This window comes from Sinohyriopsis cumingii, chromosome 10 (assembly GCF_028554795.1).
Source record: "Sinohyriopsis cumingii isolate HCF-2022 chromosome 10, ASM2855479v2, whole genome shotgun sequence".
Classification (NCBI taxonomy): domain Eukaryota; kingdom Metazoa; phylum Mollusca; class Bivalvia; order Unionida; family Unionidae; genus Sinohyriopsis; species Sinohyriopsis cumingii.
Genome location: NC_142970.1, coordinates 123032082 through 123056554, shown reverse-complemented (window position 1 = coordinate 123056554; position 24473 = coordinate 123032082). Strand labels below are relative to the sequence as shown.

The following is a 24473-nucleotide window of genomic DNA, read 5'->3' as shown; positions in this document are numbered from 1 at the left end:
CTATGTTTGAAGTATCAAGCTTGTATGAGATACTGTGTTTGAGTTATCAAGTTTTAATGAGGTATCTGTGTTTGAAGTATCAAGCTTGTATGAGGTACCTATGTTTGAAGTATCAAGCTTGTATGAGATACTGTGTTTGAATTATCAAGCTTTAATGAGGTATATGTGCTTGAATTATCAAGTTTTAATGAGGTATCTGTGTTTAAAGTATCAAGTTTGTATGAGGTATATATGTTTGATGTATCAAGTTTTAATGAGGTAATTGTGTTTGAAGTATCAAACTTGTATGAGGTACCTATGTTTGAAGTATCAAGCTTGCATGAGATACTGTGTTTGAATTATCAAGCTTTAATGAGGTATCTGTGCTTGAATTATCACGTTTTAATGAGGTATCTGTGTTTGAATTATCAAGTTTTAATGAGGTACCTGTGTTTGAAGTATCAAGTTTGTATGAGGTATCTGTGTTTGAATTATCAAGCTTTAATGAGGTATCTGTGTTTGAGGTATACAGTTTGTATGAGGTATCTGTGTTTGAAGTATCAAGTTTTAATGAGGTACCTTTGTTTGAAGTATCAAGCTTGTATGAGGCATCTGTGTTTGAAGTAACATCTGTTTTTTTCGGGGTTTGTTCTTATCATGTAGTAACAGAGTATTGTAATGGAGCGGAGCACTGTTGATTCAAACAAGGACTGGATGAGTAATTGTTACACCAGTGGTTTGATATCTTTTCCTAAGGGCGTGTATAACATAACATTTCACATAAAATCATTTTGTTATTAAAAGCTACCAAACATTTTCTCGTCCCAGCACAGTTGCAATGCAGGCATGGTATCTTAATGTGATTAGGTCAGCGTCTTTCTAATCAGTATGAACAACACCAGGTAATGTAAGATCACAGTGGCCTATTTTTGCACTGTACACTAGTGAAGGTTTATTACAACTTAGTCCTATTATAAACATCATGTAGTATTACAAGATCTCCAGTTATAGGCATGCTGTGTTCATTCAAGTTGTTTAAATTGCTTCTTTGTATACCAACACAGTGGCAAATTGGTAAAAGTAACCTACTTTGCTTACAGCTATTCGTCGTTTGCAGACTAATGCTGATACGCTTTGGTTTCCAAGCAAATTTCCAGTTGTAGGCATGGTATCAAAATGAAACTTAATCATGCTGTTTCTTGCCTCAATGAACCCCTTATTAAATGAAAGTAGGTTGCAATGATATACTTTTTATACACTAAATACTTTATCACCAGCATCACACAAGCTTCAGTGTACAAGCAAGATTGTTATCTCTCTTACAACTCTTATTAAATTCAGCATGAAATGGAAATGTTTAAATACATTTATTCAAAAGAAAATAAATGATATAGAAATATGTTTACAGCGTTTTGGCTATACCTTATTGTTTTTAAACTGATTAAGGCATGCCAAGGACAAAGTGTTTTCAGGACTACTACTGCCAGCTTCTTAAAATTAATGACTCTTAATGGTATGTAAACTTGTGTCAATGATCAAATATAAGCATATTCATCACCAATATATTCCAGTATTCACCTGTATTAATATCACATTCTGTTTTATTTTCAATGATGCTTTCTTCTGAGGCCCAATTATAGTGATAGAGTCTTTCAGGAAAAATTACAAGGAACAGCAAATCTTTCTCACCATCAGAGTGCGAACTAGTTGTGAATTTTGTGTTAGTTACTATACAGATAAAATGGAGTTGCTATGCTAAAGACACATTGTGTTAGTTGCTGTGTTAAAGGAAAATTTGTTAATTGCTATCTTAAAGGAAAATTTTGTTAGTTGCTATGTTAAAGGAAAATTTTGTTAGTTGCTATACAGATTAAAGGGAGTTGCTCTGCTAAAAGCAAAGTCAGTTAAAATTTACAACTTCCCAAGATGACCCCGATAAGTAATGAGTATATAACATAGCCATGCTGATGTTGTAATGAGAAGCAATTTGTATTAATATATTTAAAACTGCTTCAGTATTGGTGATCATTACAAACTTTGTTTTTGTCTGAACAATGTCTAACTGTGCAGACATTTATATAAAATGTTAAGTATGCAAAAGTTTTAGGAAGGCAATTTTATGTTTGATTGACAGGGACTTTTTCGAGATTTTGTCAGTATTTATCCTGGACAAGATTTGTCACTTTTCTATGGGATTACAAATTTGAAACAAATGAAAAATATCACAAAACGTTTGTTTAAAACATATTTGGACAGAGTTCATTAGATTATTCAAGATTATAGTTTCATGTTGGTGTACAATCTCTTTGTTGCAAATTATAGACTTTAATCTCTGCCTTATATTCCCATTAAAGTGTATACTGTATATTGGTTGCAAATTAAAGACTTTATTCTCTGCATTATATGCCCATTAAAAATGACTCGATTCATTTAACAGGAGGAGAGTTACTTCCTTGCTCCTTGCATGCTTCAACAAGAAACGCCAGAGGAGGTCATATGCCCACAACCAAATGATCAGATGGAGAGTTCACCCGTCATGTGCTAAGTCTTCATAGGTAACTTCCTACCCAGTCCGATCTTTCACAGACTTATTGCTACCTGTATTGCTCACTGGTCAATAGCCAAAAAGAAGACAGAGATGAAGGAAAAGAATCTGATATTTTGTGGCTGCTGCATGTTTCAGCTGGATGAACATCACAACCTGACCCTACATTTTCGAGAGCATGTTATCTTCCTAAGAGTCACAAGAATGGGGATCAGGGAAAAGACTCCATCCTCAAAGCTATGTATTGAGGTGAGAGAGTTCATCACTACCAATCTCAATAAGATTATTGGATACCTGGGTCAGGATCTGAAGTTTGAGTACTTTATACAATGTCCTGAATACAATGGTGTCAGTATCAACAGCCTGATTCCTGTAACTCGACTCAAAGACAATGCAGAAGTACGCTGTGATTTCCATGGCCACATGATTGAGTCATGCAAAATTTTGGATTTCTGGTTTGAAGATGAGGTGAGTGCTAGCAAATTAAGATGTGTTATGGAACATTCTAGGAGATTTTATTTAACTTTTAACAATACAATGCATTATGCTCTCAAATCACTTAAAGAAATGTCCAGTTGGATTGTGACACAGGCATTTTAATGCTTATTACTATTTTTATTTGATTATGTCACAATTTAATTCCAAATTATTCCCAAGACTCTGGCACTAAACGTGTAGATTTAATAATAATAATGATGATAATAATAATAATAATAATAACAATGCTTTATTTATAAAGGGTGACTCATTAGTCAAGGACTCGGCTCCCTTTAGGCCTTCTTAAGGACAGTATAAGATTGTTATGTATCAGAAGAAATGCCATCCTTTAATTTGAATTGTATGCTTTTGTCATTAATGATGACGTATTAAGAAATGCCGTCCTTTAATTTGAATTGAATGGTTTTGTCATTAATGATGAAGTATTAAGAAATACCATATTTTGATTTGAATTTGAATATTTTATTATAATGATGAGAAATAGAAAATACTCATAGAAACAAAATAATATAAAGATTATTATGCCTTTATGCATTGTGTAGGAGTTTGATAAATAATACAACCTGTCAGGCAAAGTGTTTTTTTATCATTTCAGGAACAATCTGAAGATAGTGGTGCTTGTAAGTATCCTACACATGTACTTGGAATCTGGTGTGACTATAATATGTCCTTGATCAGGATAATCCTAGTATCACCTGCAAGGAATGTTGTATGATATGTCTTTGATCAGGATAATCCAAGTATCACCTGCAAGGAATGTTGTATGATATGTCTCTGATCAGGATAATCCTAATATCACCTGCAAGGAATGTTGCATGATATGTCTTTGATCAGGATAATCCTAGTATCACATGCAAGGAATGTTGTATGACATGTCTTTGATAAGGATAATCCTAGTATCACCTGCATGGAATGTGTATGATATGTCTTTGATCAGGATAATTCTATTATCACCTGCAAGGAATGTTGTATGATATGTCATTGATCAGGATAATCCTAGTATCACCTGCAAGGAATGTTGTATGATATGTCTTTGATCAGGATAATCCAAGTATCACCTGCAAGGAATGTTGTATGATATGTCTTTGATCAGGATATCCTAGTATCACCTGCAAGGAATGTTGTATGATATGTCTTTGATCAGGATAAGTCTAGTATAACCTTCAAGGAATGTTGTATGATAGGTCTTTGATCAGAATAATTCTAGTATCACCTGCATGGAATGTTGTATGATATCTTCGATCATGATAATCCTAGTATTACCGTCAAGGAATTTTGTATGATATGTCTTTGATCAGGATAATCCTAGTATCACCTGCAAGGAATATTGTATCATTTGTCTTTGATCAGGATAATCCTAGTATCACCTGCAAGGAATTTTGTATGATTTGTCTTTGATCAGGATAATCCTAGTATCACCTGCAAGGAATGTTGTATGATATGTCTTTGATCAGAATAATTCTAGTATCACCTGCATGGAATGTTGTATGATGTCTTTGATCAGGATAATCCTAGTATCACCTTCAAGGAATTTTGTATGATGGGTCTTTGATCAGGATAATCCTAGTATCACCTTCAAGGAATGTTGTATGATTTGTCTTTGATCAGGATAATCCTATCATCACCTGCAAGGAATGTTGTATGATATGTCCTTGATCAGGATAATCCTAGTATCACCTGCATGGAATGTTGTATGTTATGTCTTTGATCAGGATAATCCTAGCATCACCTGCAATGAATGTTGTATGATATGTCTTTGATCAGGGTAATCCTAGTATCACCTGCAAGGAATGTTGTATGGTATATCTTTGATCAGGATAATTCTAGTATCACCTTCAAGAAATGTTGTATGATAGGTCTTTGATCAGAATAATCCTAGCATCACCTTCAAGGAATGTTGTATGATATGTCTTTGATCAGGATAATCCTAGCATCACTTACATAGAATGTTGTATGATATGTCCTTGATCAGGATAATCTTAGCATCACCTGCATGGAATGTTGTATGATATGTCTTTGATCAGGATAATCCTAGTATTACCTGTAAGGAATGTTGTATGATATGTCCTTGATCAGGATAATCCTACTATTACCTGCAAGGAATGTTGTATGATATGTCTCTGATCATGATAATCCTAGCATCACCTGCATTGAATGCTGTATGATATGTCTTTGATCAGGATAATTCTAGTATCACCTGCAAGGAATGTTGTAAGCTGGAGCATGTGATGACTAGAACTTGTTCTTGATTATCTGTTGCAGTCTCACTTGTGGTGAATATTAAAAACACAAGACAATATGAAGTCTGTTCATACATGTCTCTCAAACCATACGTTGTCTGTTCATCTATTTACCTAGAATAATCTTTTGGGTTAAGGTGTTTTAGTGTGGAGGGATATATCCTGTTTCTAACAGTGGTTAAACATTGTCACGAGCCTCATCAGCAGTAAACTGATTTGTTTCTAGCCCCCAGCTGGATTATCCATTTACCTGGTTATTCAATACCATGAATACATAAACTATCCTAGCAATAGACTGACACAATAATATGCACAAGAACCAATTAGCAAATATATCCAATAGAAAGTTACAAATCTCTGATCCACAATAAATAATAGTCTTGGCCTGTCTGATCGAATTCCTCAACACCTTTGATTTCATCATTCAAGATATATGGTGACAGAGTCATCGATCCTCTATTCTTCCTTCTATTCAAATATGTTCTGGTTATCTGTTTGCGTGTTGTTTCAGACCCGATATGAACCCTTTGTCGGTGTATCTCTTTAGATTCCATGTCGATCCTATCTTCTCCAATCAGCTTGTGCTGAACGTTTCTGTGGCAATTGATGCAGAAACCAAAAGCTCACTAACTCACTCAATCATGGCAAGTACACACCTGGGACAAAATGGAAACGTGGTTTCGAAGGGTAGAATGCAGTCTCTTTCCAAAGTTTATTATGCTAACTGGATAATCTTCTGTAATTGATTTAGTTAGAAATGCACTGATCCCATCTTTTCACCTGTAACTGTATTACAGCTATTAGGTAGCCCATTCTCATATACTCAATTTCTGTATGGGTTCCACCACTGCTTCAGATCATCACCTTCCTGATTTCATCAGGTATTTTGAGCTTCAGAGACCGGTGTCTACATTGTGTATTATGTAAACTCCTTTTTAAACCTTTGAATGAAGCCCCCTTCAAAAACCTTGCCTGTAAGCAGTTTTCCTGGAGTTTCTGTTCTGTACCAACCTCTTATTCCCAGTCACAGTCTTATCAGTGCTCAGTATGGTTAGGATAGAATTATTTGCTGAGTTGGAGTCTTAGCTTTTATTTTGCTTGCTTGAAAAGGAAAATACAAGGTTGTAATCCTCTCTTTCTACCTATCAGGGATTCATCTGATATGTCAGCAGTCATCATTTCCACCTGGATTGCTTTCACGATCAAAAGAGCTTAAATGTTCTGTACTGAGAAGAAATCATTTTTTCCATGTGAAATCCGGGCTATTACATCATAGGCCTATTTGAACCATCCTCATTGGGTGATGTCATGAGGGCTGGCTTCTGGCTGTCTTACTCTACCTTTCCATTCTTTTACTTTATTTGGTTCCCCAAAAGTGAAAGCAGATAAATAAGTAGTGTTATAGTAGAAGTTTTAAGATCACCTCTTCGAAGTAGACGTATTTGATCAAAATAATACATTGGCACACACAGACAAAAGCACATACATATATATACTCATTAAATGTCATGATTCTTTCTATCTAGGTCATAGACAACAGTTTAGAGTGGGTTTCATAATACCTCCAGGGGAGGGGCTGAGGGGTTCAAATTGACACGAACATGTACATTAGTTGAACATTTTGGATTAAGTTGCTGCATTGAGCTTTGTGACCTTCTTAATGAGTACTAGTACTAAACCCTCATCGCAAAATAGTTCACTGTGACCTATAGTTCACACTTCACAGACTATGATTAAATTATATCCTTTACATGTATTTTTCAAACTCTGGTAAATATAACGTCATCTAATTACATGATTGTTTGGTTTCCTGTTTGTACCATGCCCTTACAATGTGGCATACATTTAGTTCCTGACCAAACATTTTAACCTAAGCCAGTAAAATGTGAAGCATGTATCACACTTGTATTCTGCTATGGTATAAATGTGATAATAATATAGTTTCATAATTCTAGCAAGAACTGAGCTTGAGAAATAAAATTAAAATGCACAGTTCAACCAGTCTGTGAAGCATGAAATATAAACCACAGTAACTTACTTTTGAAATGAGAATTTAGTACTGATAAAGACACATTCCGTCACTAATGTATATATATATATATTGCTAGCAAAGGATACCAATTTATGGCATGGCCAGGTGTAGCATTCAGACCAGCCGTTATCCTATCTCATTGCCCTATTTCACATCAGCTAATGTGATATAGAAAGCCGTATCATATCGTGTTGTCTTTAGATCACATCAATTTAACCGAAAAGGAAAAACGAATCACATCTCGTTTATGGTCGTTTTATTTGATAAGAAGACAGTATCATATCTCATTGCCCCATATCATATCATGTTGCCCTATGTCACGTTATCAGATCCACTGTATCTTGGGATATATGATGCAATTATGAAAGGACATCTTAAAATGATGCAGCTTTTTATATCAAAATAATAAACTAATATATTGCACATATCATCCGGACCTCTTAGGCGTTTGTAAATGAGCATGATCCGGCCATATGAGATTATCTTGTATCTACCTGGAATGCTATTTTATTGGAGGTATGTTTAAATGAGATTATCTTGTATCTACCTGGAATGCTGTTTGATTGGAGGTATGTTTCAATAAAACTTTCAGAGTTGGTCACTGCATCCGATAAAATTGGTTATTCCCTATGGCAGCAAAATTTAAGATTTGATAGTGTGCTGCACGAAATGTTACTAATTTCATGTACAATGTATAATATTGGGTAGATTGAGTAGAAATCCATTATATATGTACGTTGATGATAACATTCATACCATTCATACATAATATGAACAGTTATTACATTTCAGAATGTGCTTCTATGTACTGAAATCATTTGTACCATTATTTTCGTCTTTCAGCTTCTGTTAGCCCCATGCCACCCCAACCTACAGGCAACACTGACAGGTTCATGCGCATCACATATCTTTTAGTTGATATTGGAGCCAGGGTCCTGAGACAACTTTTAAGGCACCACACAGTCACATCCACCTGCACTTTGGACCAATATCTTGCCAAATACAGTAATACTTTCAACAAACTTACAAACGTGTTCAACAAGTCCCTTATGGCCATAATGTTTCCACCAAATGGCAGTGCTACCAACCTGGATGACTATGATATCACCCTGCTGTCTGCCCTCTTTAAGAACGTTGTGCCATCTCTGAGCAAGCAAGGAAAAGATTTGATCCAAAAACTGCGAGATGACAGGAACAAATTGTTTGCTCATGCTAAGTCATGCCATATTAATGCCAGTGACTTCCAAACCCACTGGAATGACATCAGTTCAACATTGATAACTCTCAGCCAGCAGTGTGGGGACACTGCATTTGAGGCTAAGATATTACAGGAAATTCAGCACACCAAGATATCAGCAATCCCTGCTGGATCCTACCTTGATATTCTCAAAATATGCCTTGACATGATAGAAACAGTTCAGGATGAGATAGAGAAAAAAGTTAAGGATGAGGTACAGAAAGCACTTAAGGATGAGTTACGGAATGTGACATCAAGACTCCAAGCACTAGAGTCAAAAGATCAATCTTCTGCAAGTGAGTTATAAACATGGATGTCCTTCTGTAGGCACAGTGCAAATAACAAGTCATAACATACATGACAATTAGAACTATCCGAAAGGAATGGATTATAAACAGATGTGCCCCTTCAGAAGAAGGAGAAGTCAGGGAATCATAAACATACATATCCTTCCATTGAATGAACTATTGGACAAGAATACTCATAAACAGATATCCTTCATTAAAAGGGACATTCTGAAAACAATGAGTCATAAGCAGCAACAAGTAACTCATCAAAATTTAAACCTAATCATTACATTGGAACAACAGTCTCACTTAAATGAGTCACCGACACAGCCTGCTATCAATGTCTGAAAGTTCAGTAAAATGACTCCAAACACAATTGTGCATAAATTAGTTGAAAGAAGATTCTCAGAAGACTGAGAATTAAACACACATACTTGAATCAAATAAACTATTCCAGGAAATTGAGCAATCAGTACAAATATATAGGAACTTGACATTAATAAACAATGCAAGAAATGTAATAAATGTATAGGAACTTGAAATTAATAAACAATGCAAGAAATGTAATAAATATAAAGGAACTTACATTAATAAGCAATGCAAGAATGTAATAAATATATAGGAACTTGACATTAATAAACAATACAAGAAATGTAATAAATGTATAGGAACTTGACATTAATAAACAATGCAAGAAATGTAATAAATATAAAGGAACTTGACATTAATAAACAATGCAAGAATGTAATAAATATATAGGAACTTGACATTAATAAACAATGCAAGAAATGTAATAAATGTATAGGAACTTGACATTAATAAACAATGCAATAAATGTAATAAATATATAGGAACTTGCCATTAATAAACAATCCAAGAAATGTAATAAATGTATAGGAACTTGACATTAATAAACAATGCAAGAAATGTAAAGGAACTTGACATTAATAAACAACGCAAGAATTGTAATACATAGATAGGAACTTGACATTAATAAAGAAAGCAAGAAATCTAATGTATAGGAACTTGACATTAATAAACAATGCAAGACATGTAATAAATATATAGGAACTTGACATTAATAAACAATCCAAGAAATGTAATAAATGTATAGGAATTTGACATTAATAAACAATGCAATAAATGAAATAAATGTATAGGAAGTTGACATGAATAAACAATGCAAAAATAAATATATAGGAACTTGATATTAATAAACAATGCAAGAAATGTAATAAATATACATGATCTGAAGTAGAGGGAACGTCCTTTCAGTGGGTCACAATTATACGTGAAATTCAACGTAAGGAACTTAGTGTGAGTTATAAGTATCCATGAAATTCAACAGAAAGAACATCGTGATGCCTTTTAAGACTGTGACAGTCTTCATACATGAAATTCAGCAGAAATAACATCGTGATACCGTTTAAGACTGTGTCAGACTTCATACATGAAATACAACGAAAAGAACATCCTGATACCGTTTAAGACTGTGTCAGTCTTCATGCATGGAATTCAACAAAAATAACATTGTGATACCGTTTAAGACCGTGTCAGTCTTCATACATGAAATTCAACAAAAAGAACAGTGCGATACCTTTTAAGACCGTGTCAGTCTTCATACAAGAAATTCAGCAGAAATAACATCGTGATATCTTTTAAGACTGTGTCAGTCTTCGTACATGAAATTAAACAAAAATAAAATCGTGATACCTTTTAAAACCATGTCAGTCTTCATCCATGAAATTAAACAGAAATAACATAATAAATTTAAGGCCATGTCAGTCGTCATACATGAAATTCAACAAAAAGAACATCGTGATACCTTTTAAGACCGTGTCAGTCTTCATCCATGAAATTAAACAGAAAGAACAGTGTGATACCTTTTAAGACCGTGTCAGTCTTCATACATGAAATTCAACAGAAAGAACATCGTGATACCTTTTAAGACCGTGTCAGTCTTCATATATGAAATTCTACACAAATAACATCGTGATACCTTTTAAGACCATGTCAGTCTTTATATATGAAATTCAACTGAAATAACATTGTGATATCTTTTAAGACCGTGTCAGTCTTCATACATGAAATTCAACAAAAAGAGGAGTGTGATACCTTTTAAGACCATTTCAGTCTTCATGCATGATATTCAACAAAAAGAACAGTGAGATACCTGTCAAGACCGTGTCAGTCTTCATACATCAAATTCAACAAAAAGAACAGTGTGATACCTTTTAAGACCGTTTCAGTCTTCATCCATGAAATTCAGCAGAAATAACATGATAAATTTAAGACCATGTCAGTCGTCATACATGAAAGTTAGAAGAAAGATCATTGTGATACTTTTTAAGACTGTGCCAGTGTTCGTACATGAAATTCAACAAAAAAGAACATCATGATACCTTTTAAGACCGTGCCAGTCTTCATACATGAAATTCAACAGAAAGAACAGCGTGATACCTTTTAAGACTGTGTCAGTCTTCATAATATGAAATTTGTTGAGACTGTAACCATAACGCTGTTTTACATCAGTTTAGACATCATAATTATACATGTTTGGAATGCATTTGGTGCATTAGTTATAAATCATAATTATACATGTTTGGAATGGATTCGGTGCATTAGCTATAAATCATAATTATACATGTTTGGAATGGATTCAGTGCATTAGATATAAATCATAATTATACATGTTTTAAATGAATTCAGTGCATTGGCTATAAATCATAATTATACCTGTTTGGAATGGATTCGGTGCATTAGCTATAAATCATAATTATACATGTTTGGAATGGATTCAGTGCGTTAACTATACATCATAATTATAAATGTTTGAAATGGATTCAGTGCATTAGCTATAAATCATAATTATACATGTTTGGATCATGACACTAATAATTGCTTCACAAATTATCAGCTGTAAATAGAATACTCTGCATTGGCTTCTCAATGTGACCAAATCATAAGTTTATATTTCTCTTTATTTGTCAAGATTTCACACCACTATATGCATTTTTCCTCTCTCTCTATCTGCACTTGGCTAACCCCTGAAGACCATCATGGACGTTTTCAAGAATTTATGACCGTAACACTTGAGAATTTTGCTATAAAAGAGTCTAAAACTTTCCAATAGCTTCCCAGCTGCATACTCTGTTTTTCACTAAAGTATCTCAGGCACATCAACAGTCATAGGCACATCAATATTCTTTGGCACATCAATGGTCATTGGCACATCAATGGTCATTGGCATATCAATAGTCATTGGCACGTCAATGGTCAGTGGCACATCAATCGTCATTGGCATATCAATAGTCATTGGCACATCAATGGTCATTGCCACTTCAAGTCATTGGCATATCAATAGTCATTGGCACATCAATAGTCTTTTCACATCAAGTCTTTTCACATCAATAGTCATTGGCACATCACATCAATGGTCAATGGCACATCATTTGTCATTGGCATATCAATAGTCATCGGCACATCAATGGTCAAAGGCAGAGCAAAAGAGCTTTATCTTAGTAAATTCGTTGACCATTGGCAATAAAAGTTTGGGGTAGGTATGTAGTCTGAACAAGTTCAGTCCCAACAAGATGGCATGAAGTTCTCATAGACCTACATACATATCCACTCCTGTTTTCTTTATTGTGTGTATTTGATAACAAGGTAGGGTGAAGTTGTCAAGGCCTTGCATACATTATCCATTCCTTCCCGAACTGTGTGTAGTTAATAACAAAATAACATGAAGTACTCTCAGGACGTGCATACATAATCCACTCCTTCCCTAACCGTGTGTATTTAATGTGGTGATATGAAGTACTCACAGGCCTTGCACACATTATCCACTCCTTCCCTAACCGTGTGTATTTAATAACAAGATGACATTCCTTGCATACATTATCCACTCCTTCCCTAACCGTGTGTATTTAATAACAAGATGACATGAAGTTCTCACAGGCCGTGCACACATTATCCACTCCTTCCCTAACCGTGTGTATTTAATAAGAATATGACAGGCTTGCATACATATTCCACTCCTTCCATAACCATGTGTATTTAATAACATGATGACAGGCCTTGCATACATAATCCACTCCTTCCCTAACCGTGTGTATTTAATAACAGCATGACAGTCCTTGCATGCATAATCCACTCCTTCCCTAACCATGTGTATTTAATAACAGGTTGGAATTACATTCTCACAGACCCGCATAGATTATCCACTGCTGTTTTCTTATTGTATGTACTTAATAACAAGATGACATGAAGTTCTCACAGGCCGTGCAAACAGTATCCACTCCTTCCCTAACCGTGTGTATTTAATAACAAGATGACATTCCTTGCATACATTATCCACTCCTTCCCTAACCGTGTGCATTTAATAACAAGATGACATGAAGTTCTCACAGGCCGTGCACACATTATCCACTCCTTCCCTAACCGTGTGTATTTAATAAGAATATGACAGGCTTGCATACATATTCCACTCCTTCCCTAACCATGTGTATTTAATAACATGATGACAGGCATTGCATACATAATCCACTCCTTCCCTAACCATGTGTCTTTAATAACAGGATGACTGCTCTTGCATGCATAATCCACTCCTTCCCTAACCGTATGTATTTAATAACGAGATGACAGGCCTTGCATGCATAATCCACTCCTTCCCCAACCATGCGCATTTAATAACAGGATGGTATTACATTCTCACAGACCCGCATACATAATCCACTACTGTTTTTCTTATTGTGTGTATTTAATAGCAGGATAGGATGGAATGAAGTTCTCACAGACCCCACATACCTTATATACTCGTTCCCTAACTGTGCATATTTAGTCTGTATCGACGTGCTTGCTCTCAAACAAACGAAAATGCAATTGGCTTGAGTTTTCCCTTGTTTTTGGAATAATGCTGACATCAGCGCTTATATATGTAGGTTTTGCTGGGCATTGCATTGCTAAATTTGTTGTAGTTATCTACAAAACTTTGACTTTTTTGAAAGTGAAATTACAGTCTGGTGCCCTCTACGGTGTATGACGTAGACAGATGAGAAATCTTTCAATGTTGTTGTTTATGACCAAGGTGTGATGAAGTTCAAATATAATTGATGAAGTTCTTTCACTGGTGTCCTCCTCGAATGTAATCTTGAATGGATATTTAACTCAATACCAATGTAGACCATGTTGGGCTGAAATACCAATACCAATGTAGACCATGTATAGCTGAAATACCAATACCAAAAATGACCATGTTTGGCTGCAGTACCAAAACCAATGTAGACCATGTTTGGCTGCAATACCATAACCAATGTAGACCATGTTTGGCTGCAATACCAATACCAATGTAGACCATATTTGGCTGCATGTGACAATATTTGTCATGAAGGAAAGAAGAAATTCAAATACAAATCTGCAATTGTCAGGAAATCTAAATTTTACACAGCAATTTAAAGTTGACACAAGTTAAATATTGTACAAAATAGACTTATAATTAGATACAAATTTGGCATTTTTTACATCAGGTGACCCATCAGAAATGTTTTATAATGATGTTGGTTATAAATGGATACAAATTTGACATTGTGTACTAAGAATGGCCCATCTGGAAATATTTTAAAATGATACTGCTTATAAATGGATACAAATTTGACATTGTGTACTAAGAATGGCCCATTAGGAAATATTTTAAAATGACGTCCTGCCTAATCTACATATACAAGTGCATAATTCAACAGCTTGGTAAGAAATTTAGTTCTTTACAACTTTAATTTATTTATTATGGGTGTGAACATAAAGGCTAATAATGCACACATTAAATTACATGACCATGAATACATCAGTGTTTAGGAATGTGTGCTACAAGCTACAAAGTCGTCGTTTGGTGTTTTATGCATTTGTTCAGTGTTTGATGGACTAAATATGGAAGCCAGTATAGTTCAAAGAGGAAGAACCTGAAAAACCCTATTAAGAACCACCAAGAATCCGGAAAAAAAACTGGTAAACTGTCTCATGTACACACATTGGCCAAGCCCAAGTCTCAGACCCATGGGGACAGAGGTGAGAAGGCAATGATCAGTACAGGCAAACACTTTAGACCACTCCATCACCTGTGGCCCCACAAACCGTTAGAGCCCCTGGAATACACTGCTAAAATTTAATACACATTTTGGATGTAATACAACACGTGATTACTGCAGTAAAATTGAATAATAATTTAGGACTTTATTCAACATGTGATTACTGCAATAAATTGAACAAACATTTAGGATATAATACAACATGTGATTACTGCAGTAAGATTAAATAATGATTTAGGATGTAATACAACACGTGATTACTGCAATAAATTGAATAAACATTTAGGATGTAATACAACATGTGATTACGGCAGTAAGATTGAACAATGATTTAGGATGTAATACAAGATGTGATTGATGCAATAAATTGAATAAACGTTTAGGATGTAATACAACATGTGATAACTGCAGTAAGATTGAATAATGATTTAGGTTGTAATACACCATGTGATTACTGCTGTAAGATTAAATAATGATTTATGATATAATACAATATGTGATTACTGCAGTAAGATTGAATACTGATTTAGGATGTAATACAACATGTGATTACTGCAGTAAGATTGAATAAACATTTAGGATGTAATACAAAATGTGATTACTGCTTTAAGATTGAATAATGATTTAGGATGCAATACAACGTGTGATTACTGCAGTAAGATTGAATAATGATTTACGGTGTAATACAACATGCGATTACTGCAATAAATTGAATAAACATTTAGGATGTAATACAACATGTGATTACTGCAGTAAGATTGAATAAACATTTAGGATGTAATACAAAATGTGATTACTGCAATACGATTGAATCAACATTTAGGATGTAATACAATATGTGATTACTGCAATAAGATTGAATAAACATTTAGGATGTAATACAACATGTGATTACTACAGCAAAATTGAATAATGATTTAGGATGTAATATAACATATGATTACTGCTGTAAGATTGAATAATGATTTAGGATGTAATACAACATGTGATTACTGCAGTAAGACCGAATAATGAATTAGGATGTAATACATATGATTACTGCAGTAAGATTGAATAATGATTTAGTATGTAATGCAACATGTGATTACTGCTGTAAGATTGAATAATGATTTAGGATGTAATACAACATGTGATTACTGCAGTAAGACCGAATAATGAATTAGGATGTAATACATATGATTACTGCAGTAAGATTGAATAATGATTTAGTATGTAATGCAACATGTGATTACTGCTGTAAGATTGAATAACGATTTAGGATGTAATATATGTGATTACTGCAGTAAGATTGAATAACGATTTAGGATGGATTACAACATGTAATTACTGCAGTAAGATTGAATAACGATATAGGATGTAATACAACATGTGATTACTGCTGTAAGATTGAATACTGATTTAGGATGCAATACAACATGTGATTACTACAGTAAATTGAATAAACATTTAGGATGTAATACAACATGTGATTACTGCAGTAAGATTGAATAATGATTTAGGATGTTATACAACATGTGATTACTGCAGTATGATTGAATAATGGTTTAGTATGTAATAGAATACTTGTACATAATGCATGCTAATGTGGGAAAATAGCGTTTTGTTTTATACCAATAATTTAATCCAATTTAGTAATATTGAGTAAATGCTATATAATGCATTATCCTTTGCACTGTATGACCTGGAAGCTATATGGAATGCAGCTTCAGTTAGGGCAGCAATGCAATATAATGTATTAATTAGTTGCACTGTAGGACATGGAAGCTATGTGTTGTACAACTTCAGGTCGATAGTTCCTACTTTGGTTTCTGAGGTGTGCTATATCATTTTCACAGCGAATTGCAGATAGCAAACGTATGCGGAAATATTTGGCCGTCTCTTTATAGCACCAATATTTAGCATGATAGCACATGCTTGTTGGCATATTCTAACACCCTCTGTAGGTGGTTTTGTGGGCTTTGTGTGTGGATGTGTGTGTGTGAGACTACTGGGATTGTATTTTGTGGTTTTGAGTAGTCTTAAATATATAGGCGTTATAATCTGTTTAATGGTCAGTCGGCTCAACATCTTTCGAAACAGGTACATACAGTTAGAATGTTGATTTATTAGTATTATTATTATTATTATTATTATTATTACTGTTGTTGTGGTGGTGATGGTGTCTGTTGTCGCTGTTCTGTTCTTTCTTGTGCACAAAGTTTCAGAACTTTTGGCAATATTTTGCACCTAAATAGTTTGGTCTAAGGTTTGAGTAAGCACAAAGTGCAAATTATATAAGGAATTTTCAATGCTTTTCTAACTTCCAAATCATATGAATTCAATTAATTTATATTCTTTTTATAAGCAAACTATATAATATTATTTAATTTGTTATAGGTTTATGACTTATATAGGTCACGATGTGCTTTTCTTGTCTAATTCCTCCCTTACTTAAATTCAGTATATACGGATACGAAAGCAATACAAATCAAAATTGAAAATCACAAACCCAGTACAATTATAAAATTCATTCAAGTAACTAATCCATGAAAGGTAAAGGCAAGCAGTTTTTACACAACATAAGCAATGGTACAATGCCACATTGCAATGAAATATGTTGTCGTCACAGAGGTGAAACAGATATGTCACGGATTTAACCTTGTATTAATATATCATTAGTTTCAAAGAGGTGAAAGATATTTCATGGATTTAACAAGGTTTGCATGGAACAAACGCTTGGTCAAAACTAGTCGCGTTACCAAATAAGATTTGATTTTCTTTTTTGTAAGTAATTGACAATAAAAGTGACTGTGGTATATCGTTGATTTATTGGGATCCGGATGGATACGTCCACCGGAACTTACCTAAAACGTATGGATCTACTATATATCAAATTGTACCCAGTTACGTAATTATTGGGATTCCTTATACCAATTATGTGTTAGCTACAATTGTAATTAAAGTCACGCAGTATTTATGTAGAATTAAAAAAAAATCCGTTTTCCTAACTAACCAAATTTTGAGTACATAGTGTACGTAATTCCATAACCTATACCTTCTATTCTAAATTTTCTAAGCGATATTAAAACGTTTTGTCAATATTAGGCATAAGATTTAAATTTCGAACGGCGAATAAATGATCAAATCAGTATTGTGGTTTGATCAATGGGATTGCAAATCAAAATGGAATCCCTATAATACTGAGGCATTTTTATTAGAGCGCAATAAAGGGCTGTTTTATGTTGGCAGACTGAAGGTTATGAGGCCGTCTTCTTCTTCTCTGCACTGCTCCGCACTTCTTGATTCTTTACTAGTCTGAACAGGAAATGCCTCGTACCCATGTAGTTCAGACAAATGGCCAGCAGATTCCACAAGACTGGAAAAAATGATGTTGTTAGTATGCCTGCTGGTAGAATTGGGGGATGATCCTGGTTTCATATTGCCATTGCTAGAGCGTAGGCTTCCGGGTTTTGGGGGATCTCCAGGCAAGTTACTTCACCGTACTGATGCAATGGCCTGCCTTTTCGTTGTCATCAAGCGATTCTCATAACCGCGGAACCAATAGCCTTTGTCTAATTGGGTCATAATCCTCCTCCTCTTCTGCAGCAGCGGTTCTACGGAAGTGCTCACTGATATTAATGGTACTAATATCCGTCTGAACCTCAAGGTCAATGTTTTGCCATTGTTGTAATGATGGCAATAGTGATGGTGGTGATGGTAATTATGGTATAGAGGTTCTCGTCATTTCGTCATTTGGAGATCGATCTAAAGTTGACTTTGATAACGTTTGGTTTGAACTCGCGAAAAACGTATGCATCTAGGTCGTACATACAAAGATGCTTTATATAGCGCATACATAAGGTTGCAGTTTAAAACAAAACAAAGCTATCTGTAATTTCAATTCTAGCTGTTACAGTTTGAAATGAAATAATTGACCAAAGCAAACAACAATGAATCTGATGCGGTAAATTTCCACAACTTTTAGCTATATAACTGAGGTAACATATGCCGTTTCAAAAATAATAATTATTATTATTTTCTAGAAAATCTATGACATACTTCTGGTGGGAGATTGCTTTTTCAAATTATTCCTTAAATCATATCATATACGAACACCGGACACAGCTGGTTGATCTCTTTGAAGGCCTGTCAAGTGTCATAATATTAATGTCAAGTCGGTCTTGTCTTAGGCCCACATACCATGTCATTTGTTCATACTTGACTTTTCCCCATTAGTCTAAAAGGAGGTACATCCTACCTACTTTCTATGGCGGAAGAAAAGCTTATTTAACACCATCCCCCACCTTTGTCATGTATATCGACTTTGGAGATCATATCTGAATTAGGTCTTTACGAGTTCAATCCACGAATAAAACGAGCCAAGGTTCGACGCGAACGTTAAACCATACGACTGTATCCAGTTCTCCAAGGTTTCTTTTGTTTGAAACTATCTTAAGCGATAGAGAAAACAATATGCCACATGTTAAAGAAAAGATCTATTAAAAGGAGGATAATATTCTGGTGGCATAATAGAAAGGGATCCCTATAGATAGAGCGAAGACAGTTTGTGGCAGACACAATCTCTCTCCGTCATATCCTCTTCTGCATAGGGTTTATTGTTGTCAGTTCAGTCGGTCACATTGGTATTGTATTTAGGAGAGATATCAAAAGACAAAAGTCACTGAAACGGTTTTGTACGACCTACTTCGAAAATTCGAATGGTTCTGTTTCTTTATGTGTCTCTCTCAACTCCCTCTATATCTGTCTGTCTGTCTCTCTCTCTCTCTCTCTCTCTCTCTCTCTCTCTCAAATATAGATTAGAAACTTCTGGCGTAATGACATCTCTCTGTAGACCTAGAGAGTCTCTCAAAATGAATGTTGTGGTAGTTTTCCACTTTCTGTTTTTTGTTTTTATTTTTTGTTGTTGCCTTTATTTTCTTTCTGGTTCATCAATGCACGCGGCCTTTGTATATTGCTTCTCGTAGCGATGCCACCCTAATAACAAAGGCCACCCTGTTTCTCTATAGATTTAAGCTGATATATTAACATTATTCCTTTTTGAAAATACTTAGTCTGGTCAGGGAAAAATGTTGAACAAAAATAGGCCATTGGTACTAAAATAAAATGTCGTCCCGTCAAATTAGTATATTCGGCATTTAACAAGTCTGTTAAAGGTTTGTCGCATTATCAGATAAAGCCAAGACTGAAACATTGAACTATTTTGGATCAATGAATCTATCTTAATCTTTGAACAATTGGACTTTTTGTTCTCGAATATGTATAGGTGTATGTTTGGTTTATTTGTGTTTGTATGTGATTGTGTCTTTATCCACCACCAACGTTAGAATGAAATCAGAGAGAGTGAAGTTTAGTCTCAAATGAAGAATTCTCATTTGAGGACATTCACTTTTAAACTACGTACAAAATGAACGTTATAGAAAAGGATCGTTGAAGCTCTATAATTGTTTAGTATGTAAGATAAAAGAGGTGACCAATAAATGTCCGCACTCGAAAATTTAAAAGAAAAGTAAAGAAAGGACACAAAGAGAAGAACAAAATAATATACTGTAAAAGAAAGAAAACAAAATGTTTTAGATTGGACTATGTTCTTATGTTTGACAAGGGTGATCGTACAAATATATAAAATGTTAATGCATACTTCAAACACATGTTTTAGATTGGACTATTTTCTTATGTTTGACAAAGGTAATCGTACAAAAAAATAAAATGTTAATGCATACTTCAAACACATGTTTTAGATTGGACTATGTTCTTATGTTTGACAAGGGTGATCGTACAAAATAGTCAAATGCTAATGCATACTTCAAACACATGTTTTAGATCATGCTGACTGATCCATGACACCGTGTGCTATCTTGACATACTGTTAGGCAGATTATCATTACGTTATCTAAAACTGCATAGAACATGGGCTGTATTATACTTATTACACCGGTATGACATTACATATTAATATTAAAATACATTTTCTCAAATATTTCTTCTAACACCGATGCCCACTACTTGGAGACATTTAATAGACTCGACGTACATTAATCTCCACAAACCCCTCCCCGTTGCATGTGCACTAACCTCCACCAACCCGTTCCCGTTGAGAATTCCGCTTTTATATCTTAAGGGGAGACTTGTGGAGGCACATATTTGCACAGGGAAGTGGTCGTGATATTATTGAAGTTGTGTTCCTTGGCCTTTCAAAGGGTCGGACTAATATAACAAGGGCCCAAATGGATACATATCGTGCCTGGCTACCATAACTTAACAGTCGACCATCTCATCATGGACCCCAAGTGGTCTAGAGCGCTCGCTTTCACCTGTTGTTGTCATCTCACCTCTATCTGCCTGAATTCGAGTCTGGGACTCTGCCACTACAGATTTGGGGGCAAACCACTATAAAATGTTTCGGGGGAGGGGGTTAAGCCACGTAGCTGTATTTTTATTTAGATGTGCCGTTTGGTTGTGGCTTTAACTGTGAAATATTTATGACAGAGACTGGTTTGTACCATGGACTGGTTGTGAAGGATTCTTTCTTTATTTCTGGTGGTTGTGAAAGCAGCGTGGTGGAAGCTAACAGGTAGAGTAGGTATGAAATATTGCCAATATCTATCTTTTCATTGACCATGAAATGGAATTTTCCCGGGTTCCTCTTCCATCAGCTTTAGTGGCTGTCAAGTAAAAGTTTATCACGTGTTAAACATCGCGTTAAACCCACAACAAGACAACAAAAAACAAAAAAAAAAAAAACAAAACAAAACAAAAACCAACATCGCACCAAACAGTCTTTTGTGTAGTATTATAATAAAATATAATCTAGGTAAACTATCTTTGAAACTTTATATCATATTGGTTGTGAATATTTGACTATATCGTGATAAATTAAATTAAAATATAGAACAACTGGTATAATAAATATGAACACTGAGTTGATCAAAGTCGGCGTCGTGCAAGAACTAGGCGATACAAACGCATTATCCAAGCTTTACATAATTAAATGAGGGATACAGACTCAAGATCTATAGAGACAATAAGCTCAACCAATCAGATCCAAGATATGTCATTCACAGGAATAGACCTTGTTCAATATTAAACTCTTGTAATGTCTTACTGTCTTTAAGACTACTGAACAAGTTTGATTAAAATCAGAAAATATTGTGGACATTCTAAGTCAATCAGAAGAAATGTCACATCATTAAGAAGCATGAATTTCATTCATAATCATGCTCAACTCCAATATTGGTGACATAGAACTACCTATCTAGTTTCATCAAAATACTATGAAGAATACAGTCCCTAGAGTTGTAACATTCTACCCATCAGATAAGTTTGCTTAGGTCTCACTCGTAACAAAATTCTAACATATGATGCACTAATACATACATACAGGTCTCACTCAAATTAAAAACGATATTAGACATTCCACTATGATTAATTAAACTCGGGTCATAAGTACAGTTTATCAATTTGTAAGAATTTCATCCAGTCATATGCAAGATAAACTCATTAATATAAGTAATTGTAAACACCCGTTCACTATAAGTACACACATCGCAATGATTTGAACATAATCATCTTGGCTTATCAACCCATTTCCATGTACTTCTCATTCTTGCGTGTAAGTACGCCATGAAATCTATGCGTACCCACACAGCAATATCGTTTCCGGCCCACTATCATAATCCTATGATATTCATTGTCTTTCTCATAAGCATCTCCTTCAGCCACCAAGTGATAGGCATTGTTCCCTGCAAGATTCTCTCGACCGGGCAAATCAAACACCTACAAGATTGTGATTCAAAGTCAGTTGTTTTTCCCGATCTTCAAAGGCCCTCAAGTCGATAAATGTCAACTGGAAGATACATTAACGCGCAGAGACTATTAACAATTTTCTCGAATCAACCTATGACCACAAATAACGAAATACTAACTTCGCGTGTGCATGGCTTCTAGTATGACATTTGCATGATCTTCCTTGCTTGACATGTGTTCGATTCACTAGTAAGCCTTAGGTACGTGAACATTAGTACTTTCGATTCCCTGAATCAATGACAATATATATCTGAACCGCAATTTACACTCAATCAGCATTTGCTTTTTCACCGCACTGCTTACAAAACTGTAATAAAAGGCATCTCAAAACAGAGGAATGATTCATTCTCCATTATTCCATGGTAAAAAAAATAATGTTTGTCCCTGTCATGAATTTTAATGAATATTTTCCACTGAAAGACAGTCAATCAACGCCTAAGTTAAAAAAGAACTACATGTTCCATCAACACAGGAAACATTTTAGCCTGCTCTGGGCCCATCTCGAGCTACCAAACACGTGTACCTTAACATAATAGCATGGAAGATTCCTCTTTATAGAAACTAATCCATGTTATTATAAAGTCTCGTGAATATTCTGAATATTATAGATAAGGATGCATGCTTCTAGAAATTGGCTAATTACTCTGGCTGAAAGATATCTCCCGAAACCGACTTCCCATAATCCACCAAAGAATCATTAAAATATAATAAAAGAAGATGAAAATACAAATGACACAATACTTTCATGTATCCCATAAACCAACACAATCTCTGGTTAAAAACTTGGCCCTCCTAATCCTCTTCTGTAACACCGGACCAACGTGTCTCAGATTAAACATTCGACCACTAGTAAAGAACTCTATGTCACGGAATGGTGTAAATGTTGTTAATTAAATACATGTACTCGGGTTTCGTTTCTTTTTCTCTGTACAACGATACCCGAGGGTGATTATAATATGGTCTATGTATTTCGAAATCGTGAGTACGATTCGTCCTGTGCCACACGTGCAAGGTGCCTTTGATAAAGAATAACGAAAATTCTAAAGGTATAAATACGTTACTACATGTAAAGGACCTTTACAATACTAATGGTTTTGTCAGCAAGCGGCCTGCTTAAAGGATTCGCACAACTCCAGCTGTAGGGGTAGGTAATGTTTGGGTTTTAAGTGATAACTAGTGTATTACCATATTTGCCTTTGCATGTTTGTTATAGTTTTCTTTACATACCATAATGCGTGCATTTTTTATTCTTGTTGCGACGTAGTGCAGGACTTATATTGGTAATTTAAAGCTACATTTTTTAAAAGAATTGTTTACTATTGTCTTATCAAGCAGGGTTAGGTTTACTATTGAACCTGTTTTGTAATTGCCATTATAATATAATCTTTTTAACTTACCATGTATAACGTCCTTACGTTATGTCTGTATCAAGTTTAGTACACTGTATCGGGTATATTTTCAGCTGAGTTTTGATGGTAGGAATATCCGGGGTGTCCAGTGTTGTCTGAGAGTAGGAATATCCGGGGTGTCCGGTGTTGTCAGAGTGTAGAAACGTCCGTGTGTCCGGAGCGTTTAAGGTGCCGGAGCGTCTAATGTCTAGCGTCCGGAATGTCAAGAGTGACTAAGTTGACCCAGCTGTAGAGCCGTCAAAGGACCAGGGGGTCCGGAGGGTTTAATATTTCAAGTGTCCAGAGGGTCTAATATTTCAAGTGTCCGGAGGGTCTAATGTTTCAAGTGATCATAGTATTCCGAGGGTCCGGAGTCTATATTGG

The 24473-nt window shown here is 34.9% G+C and overlaps 2 protein-coding genes across 2 annotated transcripts in view; both read left to right on the top strand.

The window, feature by feature from the left end:
* Positions 1 to 2553, top strand: part of LOC149791136 (uncharacterized) — a 142703-nt gene extending 140150 nt beyond the window's left edge. The window contains exon 11 of the mRNA XM_089973290.1: positions 2417 to 2553. Coding sequence (XP_089829416.1) covers positions 2417 to 2524 — 108 coding nt within the window. The 3' untranslated portion in view covers positions 2525 to 2553. The remainder of the gene's footprint in view (positions 1 to 2416) is intronic.
* A 64-nt stretch (positions 2554 to 2617) lies between these two features.
* On the top strand, positions 2618 to 23154 carry LOC149791135 (uncharacterized). Its single transcript, XM_089973055.1, has 3 exons — positions 2618 to 2992; positions 3618 to 3642; positions 8138 to 23154. The coding sequence occupies exons 1-3, from the start codon at positions 2618 to 2620 to the stop codon at positions 8836 to 8838; spliced, it is 1101 nt and encodes a 366-aa protein (XP_089829181.1). The 3' UTR covers positions 8839 to 23154.
* The last annotated feature ends 1319 nt before the right edge of the window (positions 23155 to 24473 follow it).